General features: G+C 38.6%; 1 protein-coding gene across 1 annotated transcript in view; it reads right to left on the bottom strand.

Moving 5' to 3' along the window:
• The window catches only part of itgbl1 (integrin, beta-like 1), a 54,329-nt gene that overhangs the window by 2,239 nt on the left and 35,647 nt on the right, over positions 1-16,443 (bottom strand). The window contains exons 8-10 of the mRNA XM_085384392.1: positions 11,573-11,689; positions 6,596-6,742; positions 3,428-3,541 (exon numbers count right to left, since the gene is read on the bottom strand). Coding sequence (XP_085240518.1) covers positions 3,428-3,541; positions 6,596-6,742; positions 11,573-11,689 — 378 coding nt within the window. The remainder of the gene's footprint in view (positions 1-3,427; positions 3,542-6,595; positions 6,743-11,572; positions 11,690-16,443) is intronic.

Consider the following 16,443-nt stretch of genomic DNA (forward strand, 5'->3'; position numbering starts at 1 on the left):
GGAACACAAACAAAATGAAAACGAAATAGGATCATAATATTACCAGAAGTCTGACTAACAGAGAAGTTAAGTCACCAACCCATTCACACTGGTTGTTTTAGGACTGATAAATAGTCAAGACATATAGTTTTTTCTTCTTTATCTCTAAAGAGGGCCAAAGTGGCATAACATGCTACTGTAGGAATTATATCGCTACAGTATATACCCCACACCTCCCCATAAGCTTCCGGAGCTGTCAGTCAGAGGTGCTGGGGTTAGGAAGAGGGCTCCTGCTGGTCTCCTGTCACACGGTTGAAAAGATACATCTACCACCAAATATCTCTGTGGGAGAGGAGGGAGGAGTGTAAGCCAACAAGGAAGTAGTTGAGAAAAGAAGCAGGAAAGCGATACAAGGAAAGAAGCAATTACAAAGACAAGACCAGAGTTATTTCATGCTCCTAGACTAGAACTGTAATTTCTCAGTTTTTTCTTTTGCTTTACTGCCTTGTCCATGGGCTTCAGTCCTAAACTCATTTGTTCCCAAAGAAATAAACATTTAAAAAACAATCATAAAAAAATTAAAAGTTAAATATTTTCCTATAAGAGAGCTGAAAATTGGGGGGGGGGGGGGGGGGGGGGGAATAGTTAAAAGGATTAAATACTGCATTTGTTGGCTGACCACTTCCATTTATAGATTTATAACATTTTGGGCGAATATTTACTGTACAGTATTTACAGAGTATTTTCTTAGTACAATCTGTAAATGGTTATTTTTTTTAGAGTTGGTCTTACAGTCCTGTGAGGTTTTACTATGATGGTAGGTCTGAAAGTCATGGTCAGTGAAACCTCTGCTTTGACCTCGAGGCGACGTCTATTTAAGTGTCTGGAAGCCTCAAGAAGCAGCCAGACTTTCAGGCTCCTTTTCATCTAATTTGAAGATAGTCAAGGATCTCGCTGTTCCAATATGTGAAAGAAGAGTAAGCACAAAAAAAGTCAGTATAAAAAGAAAAAAAAACTTTCTGAACTTCAGACGTGGATGATCACATCTGCTCACCTCTTCCTGAATTTCAAGATGTAGCTAAAATAAACACATCTATATTTTGTACTTTGTATCTGTCTCCTGAAGGATTTATTGCTGCACAGGTGAAATTTCCATGATTTACTATTGATCTGGATGTTTTATAGGAGTTTTAGAATATTGAACAACATCTCTCTATGTATACATATAAGTGCCAGATTAAGATTTATTATTGGTTCATGCTCTCCTCAACAAAAACATCCACAGTTCTTCGTTTATTCGGAATTTACTTAAACCAATTTTTTCCCGACTCACAAACATTTCACATGATTAAACAGCTCTCATGAATACCGTAAACTCAAACCTCTTCTTCATTTTATTTTCATCCCACTGACAAAACACAAATTGAAAAAATTGTACATGGTGAGAAAATGTTGTCATTTATTTTGGTTTTTTTGTTTCACATATTTACCTGTGTAGCAGGCGACCCGACAGACATTTTTGTCTCTCTTCTAATACGATTGCTGAAATTATCATATGCAGTGCATGAAATTAGCCAGCAAGAATTGCTAATATGCTAAATTTTCCACATCACTCATCAGTTGTATGTGTAATGAGAATCCACAGCACTGAAAGATCCATGAAATCTCTGGATGCAAAGTAATTTATTGGCTAACTTTTGTCAAACATTTTTAATCTTTACAAAATGGCAAGAAATGACTCAATCACTGCTGTCTGAAAAAAAAAAAACCCACAGCCACAGCAACTCTTTTATCCAAATATTAAATCCCTTTCTGGAATTGCCTTTCCATGTAAAACACTATTCCAATAAAATAACTTCCAAGGATATGGTTACTTTCACATTTATACTGCAGTCAGTAATGGTAGTCAGGCACATTTGCCAGATGCTCTAATGCATTTTCTTAGTTTGCTCCCTGTGTTTAAGCAATGCCGATCTGCATTTGGAAACACTGATGCTCATTTGAATGACATTAAGGCTGACATTTGGACCCTTAAAGTCATGATGAGAAGCACTTGTGAAGCTATTCAGATTCTGACAGGCCCCCAGGGCAAAAATAATTAGATGTGTACTAAACTTTCCACAGTCAGTGATGAGAATAAAGCTCCTGTGGATAAACAGCCATATGGCATATAGGTATGCAGTTGTTTATGGTTGTCAGGCACACAACCACAGCCATTAACATTAATACAAAATGAGTAATACAAAAACAACAACAATAAACAGTGTACAAAATGTTTAAAAGCGCTCATTATGGATTTCAGTTACGCAAATCTTACAAACTTCCGACATAATTTAGTTATGTTAGTCATGGTTTTGTCAGTTATGATTCGCTGTTTTAACTATTCATCCGTTACATGTAGTGCATTTAACAGCTAATCACTGCTTAACTAGCTATTAAGTGTTTAGATTTAATATAAGCTAACAGTTTTAACTGCTATGATAGTTGTTTTGTGATCAGTTTTACTGTTTCTATAAAAACAGCTGCCAAACAAGCCCACACCCCATCTCTGGTTCACTGGGATTGTTACTCATGAAAGTAATTTGATTTTAACACGCGGCTCCCTCTTTCTGCTAAGGTGTCGCTCTTCAATAAAATTCTGCTCCAGTATTTTCTTTTAGAAAACCCCTAAAACACCTTTTAGGGGTGTTTTAGGGGTGGTCACTGGTGGTGGTCAGAGGGCCCGGTGGCGCCTGTGTCCGGCAGCCTCGCCTCTGTCAGTGCGCCCCAGGGCAGCTGTGGCTACAATGTAGCTTGCCATCGCCAGTGTGTGAATGTGTGTGTGAATGGGTGAATGACTGAATGTAGTGTAAAGCGCTTTGGGGTCCTATGGACTAGAAAAGCGCTATACAAATGCAGGCCAGTTACCATTTTCAAAAACAAATGTTTAGAAGCAAGGCCATTAAAATGGCTTTGATTTAACTCGAAACCTTTTTCGTCCTTAGTAAGGGCCAAGCTTTGAAAATGTAAATTAGCCCCTGCTTCTCCCAGCATCTCTGCATCTTGAGCACACCTGCCCACCTTCCACTCTATTCAAACATCATAAAACTACTCTCCATTAGATAGAGGCAAGTTGCACATTTAAATTAATTCAGCCACACACATTTAAAACATAAATTGGTTTTGAAGAAGAGCAAATTATACAGTAACCCCAACAATGTAGCGTGCTGATCTCCCTTTTCAGTGTTAGAAATACTAATGTAATAAAAACATAAACCTTCAGCTTGACTATTCTCATGGAAATAAAACATCTGGCAGTCTCTGGGGCACTTCAGTCCAAAGGTGGAAATGCTCAGCTGTGACTTTGACTTTTATATTATCCATTATCTTCTAGTATTTACCATTTTTACTTATTCTGATTGTATCGACTATATTCGATTGATTGTCTCTCTTTTTTTGATTTCATTACCTGTGCAGATGATCCCGTCGTGCTTATCACACTCTCGGTCGTCACACTCACAGTACTCTCCGGACACCCACCAGTCTTGGGGATTGCAGATACACTTACCACAATGACAGGAACCTGTAATACACACATGCAGACCACACACACACACACACACGAGCATACACATTGTATATTAACTGTATATTAACATCATTTTTTTTCATTTCAGCTGGGATTTTGGCAGTGTATATTCGTTATTTGCTGTAAATTATTTTGCACAGAAGATAATACTGGGCTGAGTGAATATGACATGTATTCTGGGGAAATGGACACTAATATGCTTTCACCACCAGGACACCAATCCACCCACACTTTAAACTTCCTGTCATGCCCATCAGTGTCTATTCTTCTCTCTATCATTCTCTCTCTCACTCACTCTTAAGGGCAGCAGCAGGATAATAAAGTATTAAAGACTGGTAGAGAGAAACAAATCTACTGTTGTCCACTTTATTTTTCCTAAGCTCACACCCAGAGGTCCAGCAACTATGGTTTCAATCCCCCCAGTTTGTATCCACATTCAGTGGGTTGCAGGAAAACCACTATGAAAGATGGGAGCAGATGAAGTAAGAAGAAGGAGAGAAAGTGAAACGGTGAAACAACAGGAGGAGGCGAGGAAAGGTAGCTCTTGTGCCTCGGTGTAGCGGCGCATGGAGAATGAACATGCTCGTCTTCATTTTCACACCATCCTCGGCTTTGCAGGGCTGGACTCAGAGCAGCAGGTCTATTTCTGTGGATTCACTGCTATGCAACAGAGAAAAAAATCCTGCTGCGTGGTGTCATTTGCCACCTAATGATACATACAATGTAGTGACAATGCGCAGTGTAAAGAAGTCGACAGCTGCTCCTGCTGCAACTAATGATCAGTTTATTTACTGTCAATTAAAATTTCTATACCTCCAAAATTTAGTCTATAAATATCAGACAATAATTTAAGTACTCTAAATACAACTATATCAAGAGATTAAGCAAAATAGTACAACAGTGAAATCAAAATCTTCCTTTTGATCACAATACATGATGTGAACAAGAACATTTTTGTTAATTTTCTATTACCCACCTTAATTAAATACGCTCAGCTGCCTGAGATTGAATTATTTGACTATAATGCTGCACGATAAAAGTTTGCCAAATAAAAGTCTAAGTATCTAAACCACAGACTACATGATAAAAATGTTTCAGTGTAAATGTAAATCTTCTAAGTAACATCATCTTCTAGTATTATCTGAATTAGCCTAATTTCACTGATCAGGACATAACTGCTTGCACTGAATCGCCAATCAAGTCTGATACTCTGATTATCTCCAATAGATTGAGACAATCTCTCCCTTTTAGTATTTCCTTGAACTATTCCTTGCTTTCCTTGAGTTTAGCTGCCTTTTTAGATGAATTTTTCAGACTGCTAATAAGCTTCTTTATTATTCCTAGAAGGGATAAAGGAAACATACTTAACATTATAAAATACCTTAACCCTGGCTTAGGTGAGGAGCCTCTGTATTCACTGTCCTTTCATGTAAATCCTATGTGGTCATCCATAGTGAATTGAGGCCTTGAGTTGTTCCTATCAAACCACAACTTATCCTCAGAATACAAATGTATCAGTTTTTGGCTGAACTTCCTATTATAGCTTGGTAATAAGAAAATTATTGTTAAAAATTATTAGGATAAGTAAAATGTAAATAATACACAAGCAATACTTTGTACTGTGTCAACAGTGGTTGTGGCTCAGTAATATTACATTCAAATATATGATTTGGGGGGGGGGCAATAGTGTTAATATTATGTTTATTGCTGAAGCATACTACTTGGAAAAATGTGTGGTAGTTTCTAATTAATACCACGTTAACAAGCTACCGGTAATAAAAACAAGCTTTAAGAAATGTGATGATTTCTGTGTAATAACCAGGAATCAGCCCTGCACAATTCAGATATATTATACTACTATACGACTGTATAGTTTCATAGGTATACTATACATAAGGCTATGAACTCTATATTTTTGGTGTCCACGCCGGTGGAAACCCAAACAAAAAATGCATTAAGAGGCTCTCATGTCTGTGTCTCAATCTTGCAGCCCATGTCACCTCTACTTGCGGCCCGCATAATGACATGAAGAAATATTTAAAAAAATTATTCACAAAAATGATTTAATATGAAGGCAATAGGCAGAGTGTTACAGGCATAGCCCTAAAGAATGTAGCCTCATGGGCAGTGTAGTCCGTGCTGCAGGGAGAATGGACTGCTATACCCGTTATGTGTCTGTAAGCATGAGGGAAGGAGAAAAAAAGAGTCGAAAAGCAAGAGATGTCACCGACCAGAAACGGGAGATGGAAGCATGTAAATATATATATACAAAGTTGACCCAGACAACAAAGTAAAGCTAGTTTTCTGTATGAGATCGCTTCAAAAAGTGCAGCCTTACCTAATGTCCACCCTACTCTTACTCATTTATATTAAGATTTAAAAATCTAGTTGGTATGGCAAATAACCTTTAGTAATAGTAATAAATCACACAGCAATAGGACATTCATGTAGTTGTAAAAAGCATGATAATATATTAAGTAATCCAAAGTATTCAGAATACATTACTCTCATTGAGTAACGTAACGGAATATGTTACAAAATACATTTTGGGGCATGTATTCTGTAATCTGTAGTGAAATACATTTTAAAAGTAACCTTCCCAACACTGCATATTTATGCATTTCAACTGTTTGAATGATATGTGCATTTGAAAACAATGGGAATGGGAAATAGGTTTCTGAATTTCTAAGATTTTTAGAAAAAATATGTGGTTATACTTTTGTTGCATTGCTCTTTTATGTGTGGAATATGATCAGCTTTCAGTGGATGTTCATTATATTAGCATACTATTATTGCTATTCCAGCTAGTTTACATTGATATTGAATCCAGTATTCCACATCATATTCATACTTATGACCTATAATCTTTAAAACATAAATAAATGTACATTTTGTGTTTTTGTACTATTTGACATGTGTGTATTTACCAAACTTTTTTTTTTTTTAATCAAACGGGCCATGAAAATGTTCTTCTCAGTTGAAATTCAAATATTAACTTTTAGAAATGTTTTTCCCAAACACCACCGAACAAAAGGAAATACTGCTCACCTTTTCCACTGCATATAACACCATCAGAAGTCTCACAAAGCTCCTTGCTCTGGGCATCGCTCATATCACAAGACCTGGGGAACTGGCAAAGCTTCCCAAACCAGCCCTCCTCACAGATGCACCGTCCACATGAACAGTAACCGTGACCTGGCGGTGGAGGGCAGAAGGGCCTTCGTTTAAAAGGAGACAGAATATGGAGCATGGCCATGAGAAAACACTGCAAATACAAGGAAAAAAAAAAAAAAAAAAAAAAAAAAGAGTAAAGCTTTCACTAGCAGCAAAAGTTGAGAGAAATGCCACAGGAGAGTAAAAAAAACAGCAATAAAGAACATAAATACTGGAAGTTGACAGTGCAGACATCGAACCTTGACACTAATAGGCAGTACAAGGAGGCAGAGCTACAGGAAGATGAGAGAGAGACGCAGCAAGCTTATTGTATTTCCCCTGGGGACATGAAAGGAACTGTCATCACTGGTCTTGTCCTGTCCTTAATGAATCTCCAGTGCTTCAGAGAGAGATGAAAAACAAGAAATGGCAATGGCAGACGAAAACACACAAATATTTTCACCCACACATAAAATCAGGGAAATGCATGATAATTGACTGAAGGAGGCAACTGCTCCCGGGATGTCTAAATAGCTGTTAGCATCAGTGTGGTTTTGACAGCCACTATAACAATTATGTCTCCCACCTCCAACAGAAGTCTTGCATCACTCACACCATGCTTATGTTTAAATAAACGCAGTGCAGACCCAGTTGCATCATTGACTGAGTCCTTTGTGTTCACATCTGGCAACAGATGCCAGGTGGTTACCAGAACACCCTTACCTTGCTCCAAATTGTTTAATGTAGAGGTACACAGGAGTGATCCAATCCACAGCTATTTGCTTCAAAATTTCTTTCTTTTTATTGTTTTAACTAAAATCCTACAGAAAGGGAACCATTAAGAAAGGAGCTGCTCTTAAGAGTTGTTAAACCACAATAGCAAAATAACAAAATAAAATACATTTATTTAAAAAAATGGCAATGAAAGACAAAACACACACAACACCAGGGACATGTAACTGGTTAAGGGAAGCAACTGAGTCCTTGGATGTTTAAATAGTTGTTTGCATCAGTCAATCAAACAGGTTGTTTTCAGATTTTTTCAGATTCAACACCACAAAAGTTAAACGGTCAAGACTCCTATGCATATGTAAACAAACACAACCAAACTTAGTTAAATGGTTAATTTCACTGAATTTGAACGATTTTCAAGGCACAGGTTTAATTTTTGTTTTGTTTTTAAAACCAGCACATTTCAGTCAATATTTATTTATTTTAATTCTGGTATTTTTTATCATTATTTTTCAGTATTATTTTGTTTTTATTATTATTTTTTTTGCAGGAACAGCTTTTTACTATAAAATTCAATATTATGTGATAAATACACAAAATAAGCCGTATCCCCTTTTTAAAAATGTTTTGAAATATTTACTATTCAATTTTTAATAAATACCCATACATTATAATAGAATAATATTCCTTAGTGTTTTATTATTTTTCTTCAGGGAGCTTGGTTCAGATGCAATATTTCTTCATTTGTTTCCAGAAACTGAGAAGTTCATTTCTACTTACTCTAAAGCCAAAGTTTCTCTGAGCAAATGGGTGAAAAAGAAAGCCATGCACGACTGGCTCAATCAGACAGCTTGGGAGAGTGGTTAATTGCTTTAAAGGAGCAGAAATCTAGCCCTCATTCAATTAGTTTGCACCTGCCGATCACAAAACTCAAACAAGTGCAGCTGCCTTCACTTAGTACTTAGATATGCTTTTAATGGAGCATGCATCGCATTTCAGCATTTTGTTAACTTGGTATCAAACCCAGCAGATCTGTGCTACTTGCAGAAAGAATCTGACAGAGGTTTAGAGTTCAGTGCCACAAAGGGAAGAAAAGAAATGGAGCTGTGTGAGTACAGGGAGGAAGAGAAGAAACTAGTAAGAGAGAGCAAAAGATCTAAGCTGCCTTCTGTTTAAAAGCTGTTACCACACAGCAAGAATCTCTTTTGAGTCTATTTTAAACTGAACAATGAGAACAAGGTTTATCCTGATCCAATAGGGTGGGTGTTTGTATGTAGAAAATACAAACAAAGCAGATACCAGATATTAGATGTAATCGCAGACTGACAAGACTCCTATTATAATTTCCCTCAACTATAATTTAAAGTCACAAACTGTGAAAATTAGACCTAAACAGCCTAGCATCTAACCTCGGTCTCACCTCTGTAAATGTCATGTGACCACACTGTATTTGCCAGGCATTAGCACTTACATAGTTCATTTGAATTAGACTGTTGAAGCGATCACAGAGGTTAATTAATACAAAGAATGCAAGATAACCTCTGTTGTTCCTTTGCGTTTCTTTCATTTTTGATCATTATTTCACAAAGAAATGCATGATGGTATGTGGTATCTGATATTAATGCATTTATTAACCCAACACTTTACCTAAGATGTATTATTGTGACACCTGCTATCAATTTGGCTATGAAGGAATGTATGTTCTCAACCATTTTGGCTTATTTGCAGAACAGTTTAAAACCAGCATAAGGAGCATCCACCGCCAATGCTAATGATAAGACCAGTGTTAGCTTAAAGCAGCACATTTATTTGCAGTTTATTGTCTTTTGATTTGTTAATGCATTCTTTGATGTCTGTTCATTTTCAATTCCCATTGTCACTAAAGAAGAATTTAATGTTGCATGTTGCTTGACAAGTTGCAAATGGGACAGCTGGCATGACATTTAAAGGTTGTAGTGGTCATTTTCAAGTGCACCAAAGAGCATGTCAGATTCAAGACACCATGAAGATCTTGCACTATCAAAGTAAGTACAAAGTACACAACAGACAGAAGGATCAAAGTAGAGACACAGTGCAGGTATCTAGCAACATCCCTGTCATAAAGAAACGTTCACGGTAGATATGCTGACATGATTTCAGTGGTTTCAGTAAACCTCTGTAAAATCTGGAGATTACTGTGTGACTTTGTGGGGCACGGAGCCTTCATAATACCCACTTAATACCCACAGCCAGAAATCTGGCTAAACATGAATGTGGGAGCCGACATAATGACCAGCTTCAGACTTTAACTACGGTTCGTGTCAATCCAAACATCAAAGTAATAATTATGCATGTAAAATCTGGACAGTTTAAAAGTTCAACACTCAGACTTGGCATTAATGATACAATATGAAAAGAAAGCAATTTATTGCCTTAAGCCTGAGAGCCTAAGATGTTCTTTTCAAACTTCCAACTGACAAATAATAACAAAATCCAGTCACGAGTAGCTCCAGTGAGATTAAAATAAACAACTCCAGTTTGGAAGAGAAATAAAACACAATTATGTTATAGCCAATTCAATCATCTAAGTACAAGGAGGTCTCTACACTGAAGAAGGTCCTGTGTGATCTTGTGTTCAGTATGACTGACCACCCATGTTTTCTATCCCATATAACACGAATATGTCTTTGTCATAGTGAAGGTGTAAAAAAACGATGAAATTATGGACCAGAAGAAAGAGTGGACTGCTTTAAATTGCAGTGTACAAAGTAAACATTTTGTCTTCTTGTTCTTTGTTTTTGGATACAACCCTCATGAGTCAAGTAAGGACCGACCTGACTGACAAGCTTGTTAACACAGAAGGACTGAATTGTATACACGTGTCTCTTCTCTGTTGTCTGCAGTGAGGTCCAAACAGTCAGCAGCACTGACAGCACTGTACCATGACTTATGAAGTTTCTTACAAACCCCCTTGAAACAAAGCTCCTATATGTTTGATCCTCACGTGTCACCTTGTTTCGAGTGCCTTTCAGCTTCTCAAAATACCCAATGACTTCCACAGGCCTTTCAGTATACAGACATAATTGTGGACCTATTGTTCGTATGTATGCTTATGTTTGTTTGCATGTGCAGCAGTGCTGGAGATAGGCTAACCCAGAAGGCTCCTCAAGGATTGTCCCTGGACAGCCCAAAGGACAATGAGTGGCCATAATCCAATCAATACTACAGAAAATTACCCTCAGATGCTGCACTGCACCACTAATGCAATAGTGAGACAGCTCACTAGAACATTAAAAAAAAAACTCCCTACCCTGGAAGATCCACATATTGATATATGGTAGCAGTTAGACAGATCACATGTGAATTTAAGAGAAAAGACAAATAGTTTTAAACTTCACTGACTGAACAGTGAACTTAGTTTCACTAAGTACCTTCCCTGTTTGGTATACATGTGAAGGAAAAGCTCCTCGCTGTTGTTAGAAAGATATTAGTTTGGAAAAAAAAAAGAGCTATTATTTGGAAAACCGTGTATGTGTCATATTTTATCATTTTTCCAGCACTTTCATTACAGCAAAGGACCCAAAAAGCAGATCTCCGTGTGGTGTATGTATCCAAAAAAATACTCTGAGTCATGTGGAGTCAAATTAAAGAGGCTTTGTGATAATCATTGATATGACTCTCATGACCTGCACTACGATCCTTTTTTGTCTTTATTTGGCTTCTGCCAGTCTCTCTCTCTCTCTGTCTTTTCTCAAGCTCTAGCATCTACAATGGGAAATATCAAATTCAACTGAGCCTCTAATGTTTTAGTGTGAGCTACTGTATTCATTACAGCATCTCTGCCTAAATGGCTCAAATTATGAGCGCCAACTTCCCGAGACCTCAAACAGAAGCTTCAGCAGCTGAGAGAAGTTTCTCTAAAATTAGGCTCAAGGGTTTAGAAGGTTGTGCCTGTGGATATCAATGAGAGCAGACAGGATCACGGTGCACTGATCTTCAAATTTACAAACGCTACCGGCAAAGTTTCAAAGACCCCTTAGGGCACAACAAAGACTTAATGTGTGTGTGTGTGTGTGTGTGTGTGTGTGTGTGTGTGTGTGTGTGTGTGTGTGTGTGTGTGTGTGTGTGTGTGTGTGTGAGGGTCTGCGTGTGTTCGCTTACCTCCACAGACCTCTCCACTGATGTCTTCGCATTGACGGTCGTCACACTCACAGTTTTTGCCATGAACACGACTGTCCCCAGGTGGGTGGCAAGTACACTGTCCACACTGGCACTGACCTAGAAAAATAGAAACGTCTTCTCACATCTGAGCAGTTGTGTTGTGTTTTTAACAGAATAATCTTTCTTTGTCAGAAGTTGTTTATATAACCTTGTTGGGATTTTTTTTCTATTCACTCTGTAATTTTAGGAAACTGATTTGCATACTGGCTTTAGTGTAGAATTTACCTCTGAGATCTAAGTTATCATAGGTGCTAACCCTATATTTAGGAAAAAAGCTAAACTGCTGCTCACACTTATAGTGGGGGAAGTAATCATTCACGCCCCTGCTGAATTTGCTCCTTTGCAAAGAACTGACCAGTGTGAAATTTTTATGGTAGTTTCTTTATAATGGAGAGAGACTGAATATCAGCCAAAAATCCAGAAAAATAAAACGTATAGATTCATGTCACTGAGTAAAGTAAATATTTGATCCCCTACTACCCGGCTTGTTCTAGCCAGTCTGGATCTGCGCCCATGTGGCAGGCAGATTACAGATCACTCAGTCAATTCCAGATAATCCTGATCTCACTCCAACCTCTCCACAACCATGGGCAAAGATGGTGGGATGTCAGGAGGTGAAAGGATGTCAGGGCCTGCAGAAGGCTGGAAAGGGCCACAAGACCTACAAGAAGCTTGCTGAGAAGGTGACAACTGGGGGTGTGATTATTCAGACATGGAAGATATATATAATTACTATCAATCATCCTCCGTCTGGAGCTCCATGCAAGATCTTGCCTCATGGGATAAATGGTAAATGGATTGGTTCTTAGAAAGCGCTTTTCTACTCTGCTGGGGCATGTTGTATAAAACATGAGCCATGTTTTATACAACATGCCCTATTAACCCATTCATACGAGCACTTCTATGTAAGTGCTTTCTATCTAACATTCATACAACTTGGAGTTAGCATCTTGCCCAAAGATATTTGGCGTGCAGACTGGAGCAGCCAGGGATTGAACCAGAGTTTGTTAATGATCTGGGCTGTTGAGACCAGCAAGAACACAATTAGTAAAACACTACCCAGTAATGGACTGAAATATGAAAGATCCCCTTGCTCAATAAAGTACTGTGGCGGAGGTGTGATCCCTGGCTCAGCTGCAGAGGAGGGGTGGTGCAGTGAGCTCAAGGGGCAGTGCCAGGGAGGTTGGAGGGACAGGTGGATGTGATTGTCCTGACAAGGATTTCCCTTTTTCAGTGACGTTGGACACGAAAGGGGAGAGGAGTGTGCAGCTGACTGGAAGTCGGCTGCTGAGTGTGCCGGAAAAAGTATTACTGTGTTCTCAATAAAAAGCTCAAAACGAACGAAAACACAGTGTGTCGGGTCCGAATCCTTTACAGGCACATATACAGGCCCGCCTTAAGTTTGCAAGTAAACATCTAAATAATTCAGAGAGGCTTGGAGAAAGTGCTGTGGTCAGATGAAACCAAAATGGAGCTATTTGGCATCAACTTGGCTTGTCATGTTTGGAGGAAGAGAAAGGCTGAGTATGACATAAAGCCTAAAGAACACCGCACACCCAGTCAGGCACGGAGGTGGAAACGTTATGCTTTGGGGCTGTTTGCCCAGACCTCTACAACGGAGAGACCAAACAGCCATTTCATAAATGCATGGCACAGCATAGAAGAGCCACCTCGATGGGACAAGACTCGGCTGTCCGTCTGCATCTAAAGGACAAAGGTCACTCTTTCGAGGACACCAATGTTCACATTTTGGACAGAGGAGACAGACGGTTTGAAAGAGGAGTTAAAGAAGCCATCTATGTCCACTGTGAATGACCATCTTTGAACAGAGGGCGGGGCTTACGACACCAACTGTTTTGAGATCCCAGACGCCTTAACGCCCACTCACATCCTGGGCCATTTAACCTCAGTAAATCACATGATAGGGTGGGGCTAGGTTTCACAGTGGGTTCACCCGAAACCTTGGCTGATTGGGACCCACACCCGTTTTCACACCGTGGCTTGTGTGATTAGGTAGAGGATCAATAAGGGGTCCATGACCCTCTTGGGTACACTCCCATAGGGCTTAAAATCTGGGACCGTCAAACAATTGCTCTTAGACGTGAAGAAGCTTCTTGGATAAGAGGTTTCACTTCACAGACATAATCTAAAATATTTAGATAGTTTCTGTAAAGAGGAGCGCACCAAAATTCCATTGAGACGTGTGCAATCCTGGTGACAAATTGGTGTTTCTCCACTAAGTACCAAGTCATGTTTTGTGTGGCGATCAAATACTTATTTTGTTCAATTACATCCAAATCAATTTATAACTTTTAAGCAATGCATTTCTTTCTGCATTTTTGGTTGATATTCTGCCCCCAAACCCCTCCCCTAATTTTAATCAAGCTACCATTAAAATTAGAGACAGTTTTTTTTTAAGTGGGCAAATTTACAATTTCAGCAGGGGATCACATAATTATTCCCCCCACTGTACAGACTCTTTTCAAGCATCTGCATAAACAGCATGCTAACACAAAACTAGCAAACAATCTAACTGATATTTAAGCTGCGTATATGTCAACCACAGCTAAGCAGCAAGAGCCTGATCTAGAAACAGCGATAAGCAATCAGACTTGTAGCATTGTGGCCCCAATTTCTACTTGTACCTGTTTCTACACTGGGAGCACAGTGGCGATTGCTGTGAAGCGCCCTTTGGCCTGGTTTCCAGCTGTGCTGTCAGCTTTGTGTTAAAACAGAAACACTTAAAAGAAATATCATGTGTGTCCTCATTAGAATGAGGATTTGTATCAGTGTATGGGACCATAGGTAAGATGAAAGTACAGCCGATGTCTGTGGATTTTAAAGAAAACAATAAAAACCTATTTAGTCTGTACCAAATCTTAAAATTAGGTAATTACAATCTAAGAGGAATATATTGGGACATGACATCATTTATTTAACAAAAACTAAGCAGAAATGCGGAAGCAGTGTGTGTAAAAACTAAATACACTTTCGGAATTAAGGCTACGTCCACACTAATGCGTTTTCGTTTGAAAACACATCATTTTCTCTCCGTTCTGGCCTCCCGTCCACACTGAGACGGTGTTTTCCCTCAAGGAAAACGCAGCGTTTTGAAAACGCTCTCGAAAACGCATACATTTTAAAACTGTGCTTTAGCATCACAGTGTGGACAGCAAAAACTGAGACTTTTTGAAAACGATGACACATTTTAGTCATTAGTCTCGACATTTTGCCGCGACGTTTCAACGAGCCGGAAAGTAAATAAGGGGCAGACAGAAATGAGGCAGGTCGAATTATCTTGCATTCCAGTACTGGACCGTAAGTGTTTTCGGCCGTTTCAATGTGGACGGACAGCTCTGTGACAACGACTGAAAACGATAGTGTGGACGTCGAGCGTTTTCAGACGAAAACGCCGTTTTCAAATCTATCCAGGCGAGTGTGGACGTAGCCTAAGAGAAAAATAATTGCACAAAGGGAATTTCTTGGTGCAATAAAGATTCTTAAATCACAGCACACACAGTGCCCCTCTTTTTCTTTTCTCTTGTTTTTATTGAGCTGGGTATGTCCTTTTTTTGCACAATCATTATTCACTCTGAGTATTTTCCCTGTTTGTTACCCTGCGGAGTACATTTTGTGTTTAGTGCCACCAAATTAGACCTAAAACACATCCATAATGTGTATGTGCCTGCCTTATCTTTCGATGACTCACTGGGGGAAATTAGGGGCAATAAATAGTGCAGAGCATGAATTTACAAGACAGCTACTCGAATGACAGCGTCATCTAATGTGTCGTCCATGTCACATCACTGTCACTTCTTATGACCACGCACTTCAGCATGCACAGACACAAACATAACAAGCTCTCGTCCTTCTTCACATACAACATACCACCATCTGCTCAGTGGACTCAGTTACCCTAGCAACCGGTGATGTCATAACACCCCTGCCTTATTGATTATCTCCATGGCCGTCAAGCCATCCACCAGTGTGAGTGTGTGCATGCGTGTTCATGTTTCGCGTGTGTTTCTTGCTAAAGTAAATGACACATTCATGTGCGTGTCTTAAGATCATTTTCATTCCATTTTTGAAAAGTTGAGAACTAACGGATACTGCTCAAGAAATTAAAGGAACACTTTGAAAACACATCAGATCAACAGGAAAAAGAAATCATGTTGGATATCTATATTGATATGAACCGGGTAATATGCTAGGAACAAAAGGATGCCACATCATTTGATTGAACTGAAAATTATCAACCTAAAGAGGTCTGAATTCAAAGACACCCAAAAAATCTAAATTAAAAATGATGCAGCAGGCTAGTCCATTTTACTGAAATTTCATTGCAGCAACTCAAAATAGTACTAGTTTATATAGTTTGCATGGCCCCACGTGCTTGTATGCATGTTGTGGCTTTAACGTCATTTCAACGAGATTAACCTGAAAGCACTAGAAACACAACGAATATGACTGCACATTTACTCCGACATCATCCTAGTGCAAAGACAAGTGGAAGCAGACAAAAACAACAAGCATGCATGCTACAAACTTTACACACACATATATATATGCATATATATATATATATACGCACATACATACATCATATATATATATACGCACATACATACATCATATATATATACGCACATACATACATCATATATATATATACGCACATACATACATCATATATATATACGCACATACATACATCATATATATATATACGCACATACATACATCATATATATATACGCACATACATACATCATATATATATATATATATACGCACATACATACATCATAAAA

This window comes from Rhamphochromis longiceps, linkage group LG16 (genome assembly GCF_057381845.1).
Source record: "Rhamphochromis longiceps isolate RC_006_pf linkage group LG16, R_longiceps_female_GT1.1, whole genome shotgun sequence".
Taxonomy (NCBI): Eukaryota; Metazoa; Chordata; class Actinopteri; order Cichliformes; family Cichlidae; genus Rhamphochromis; species Rhamphochromis longiceps.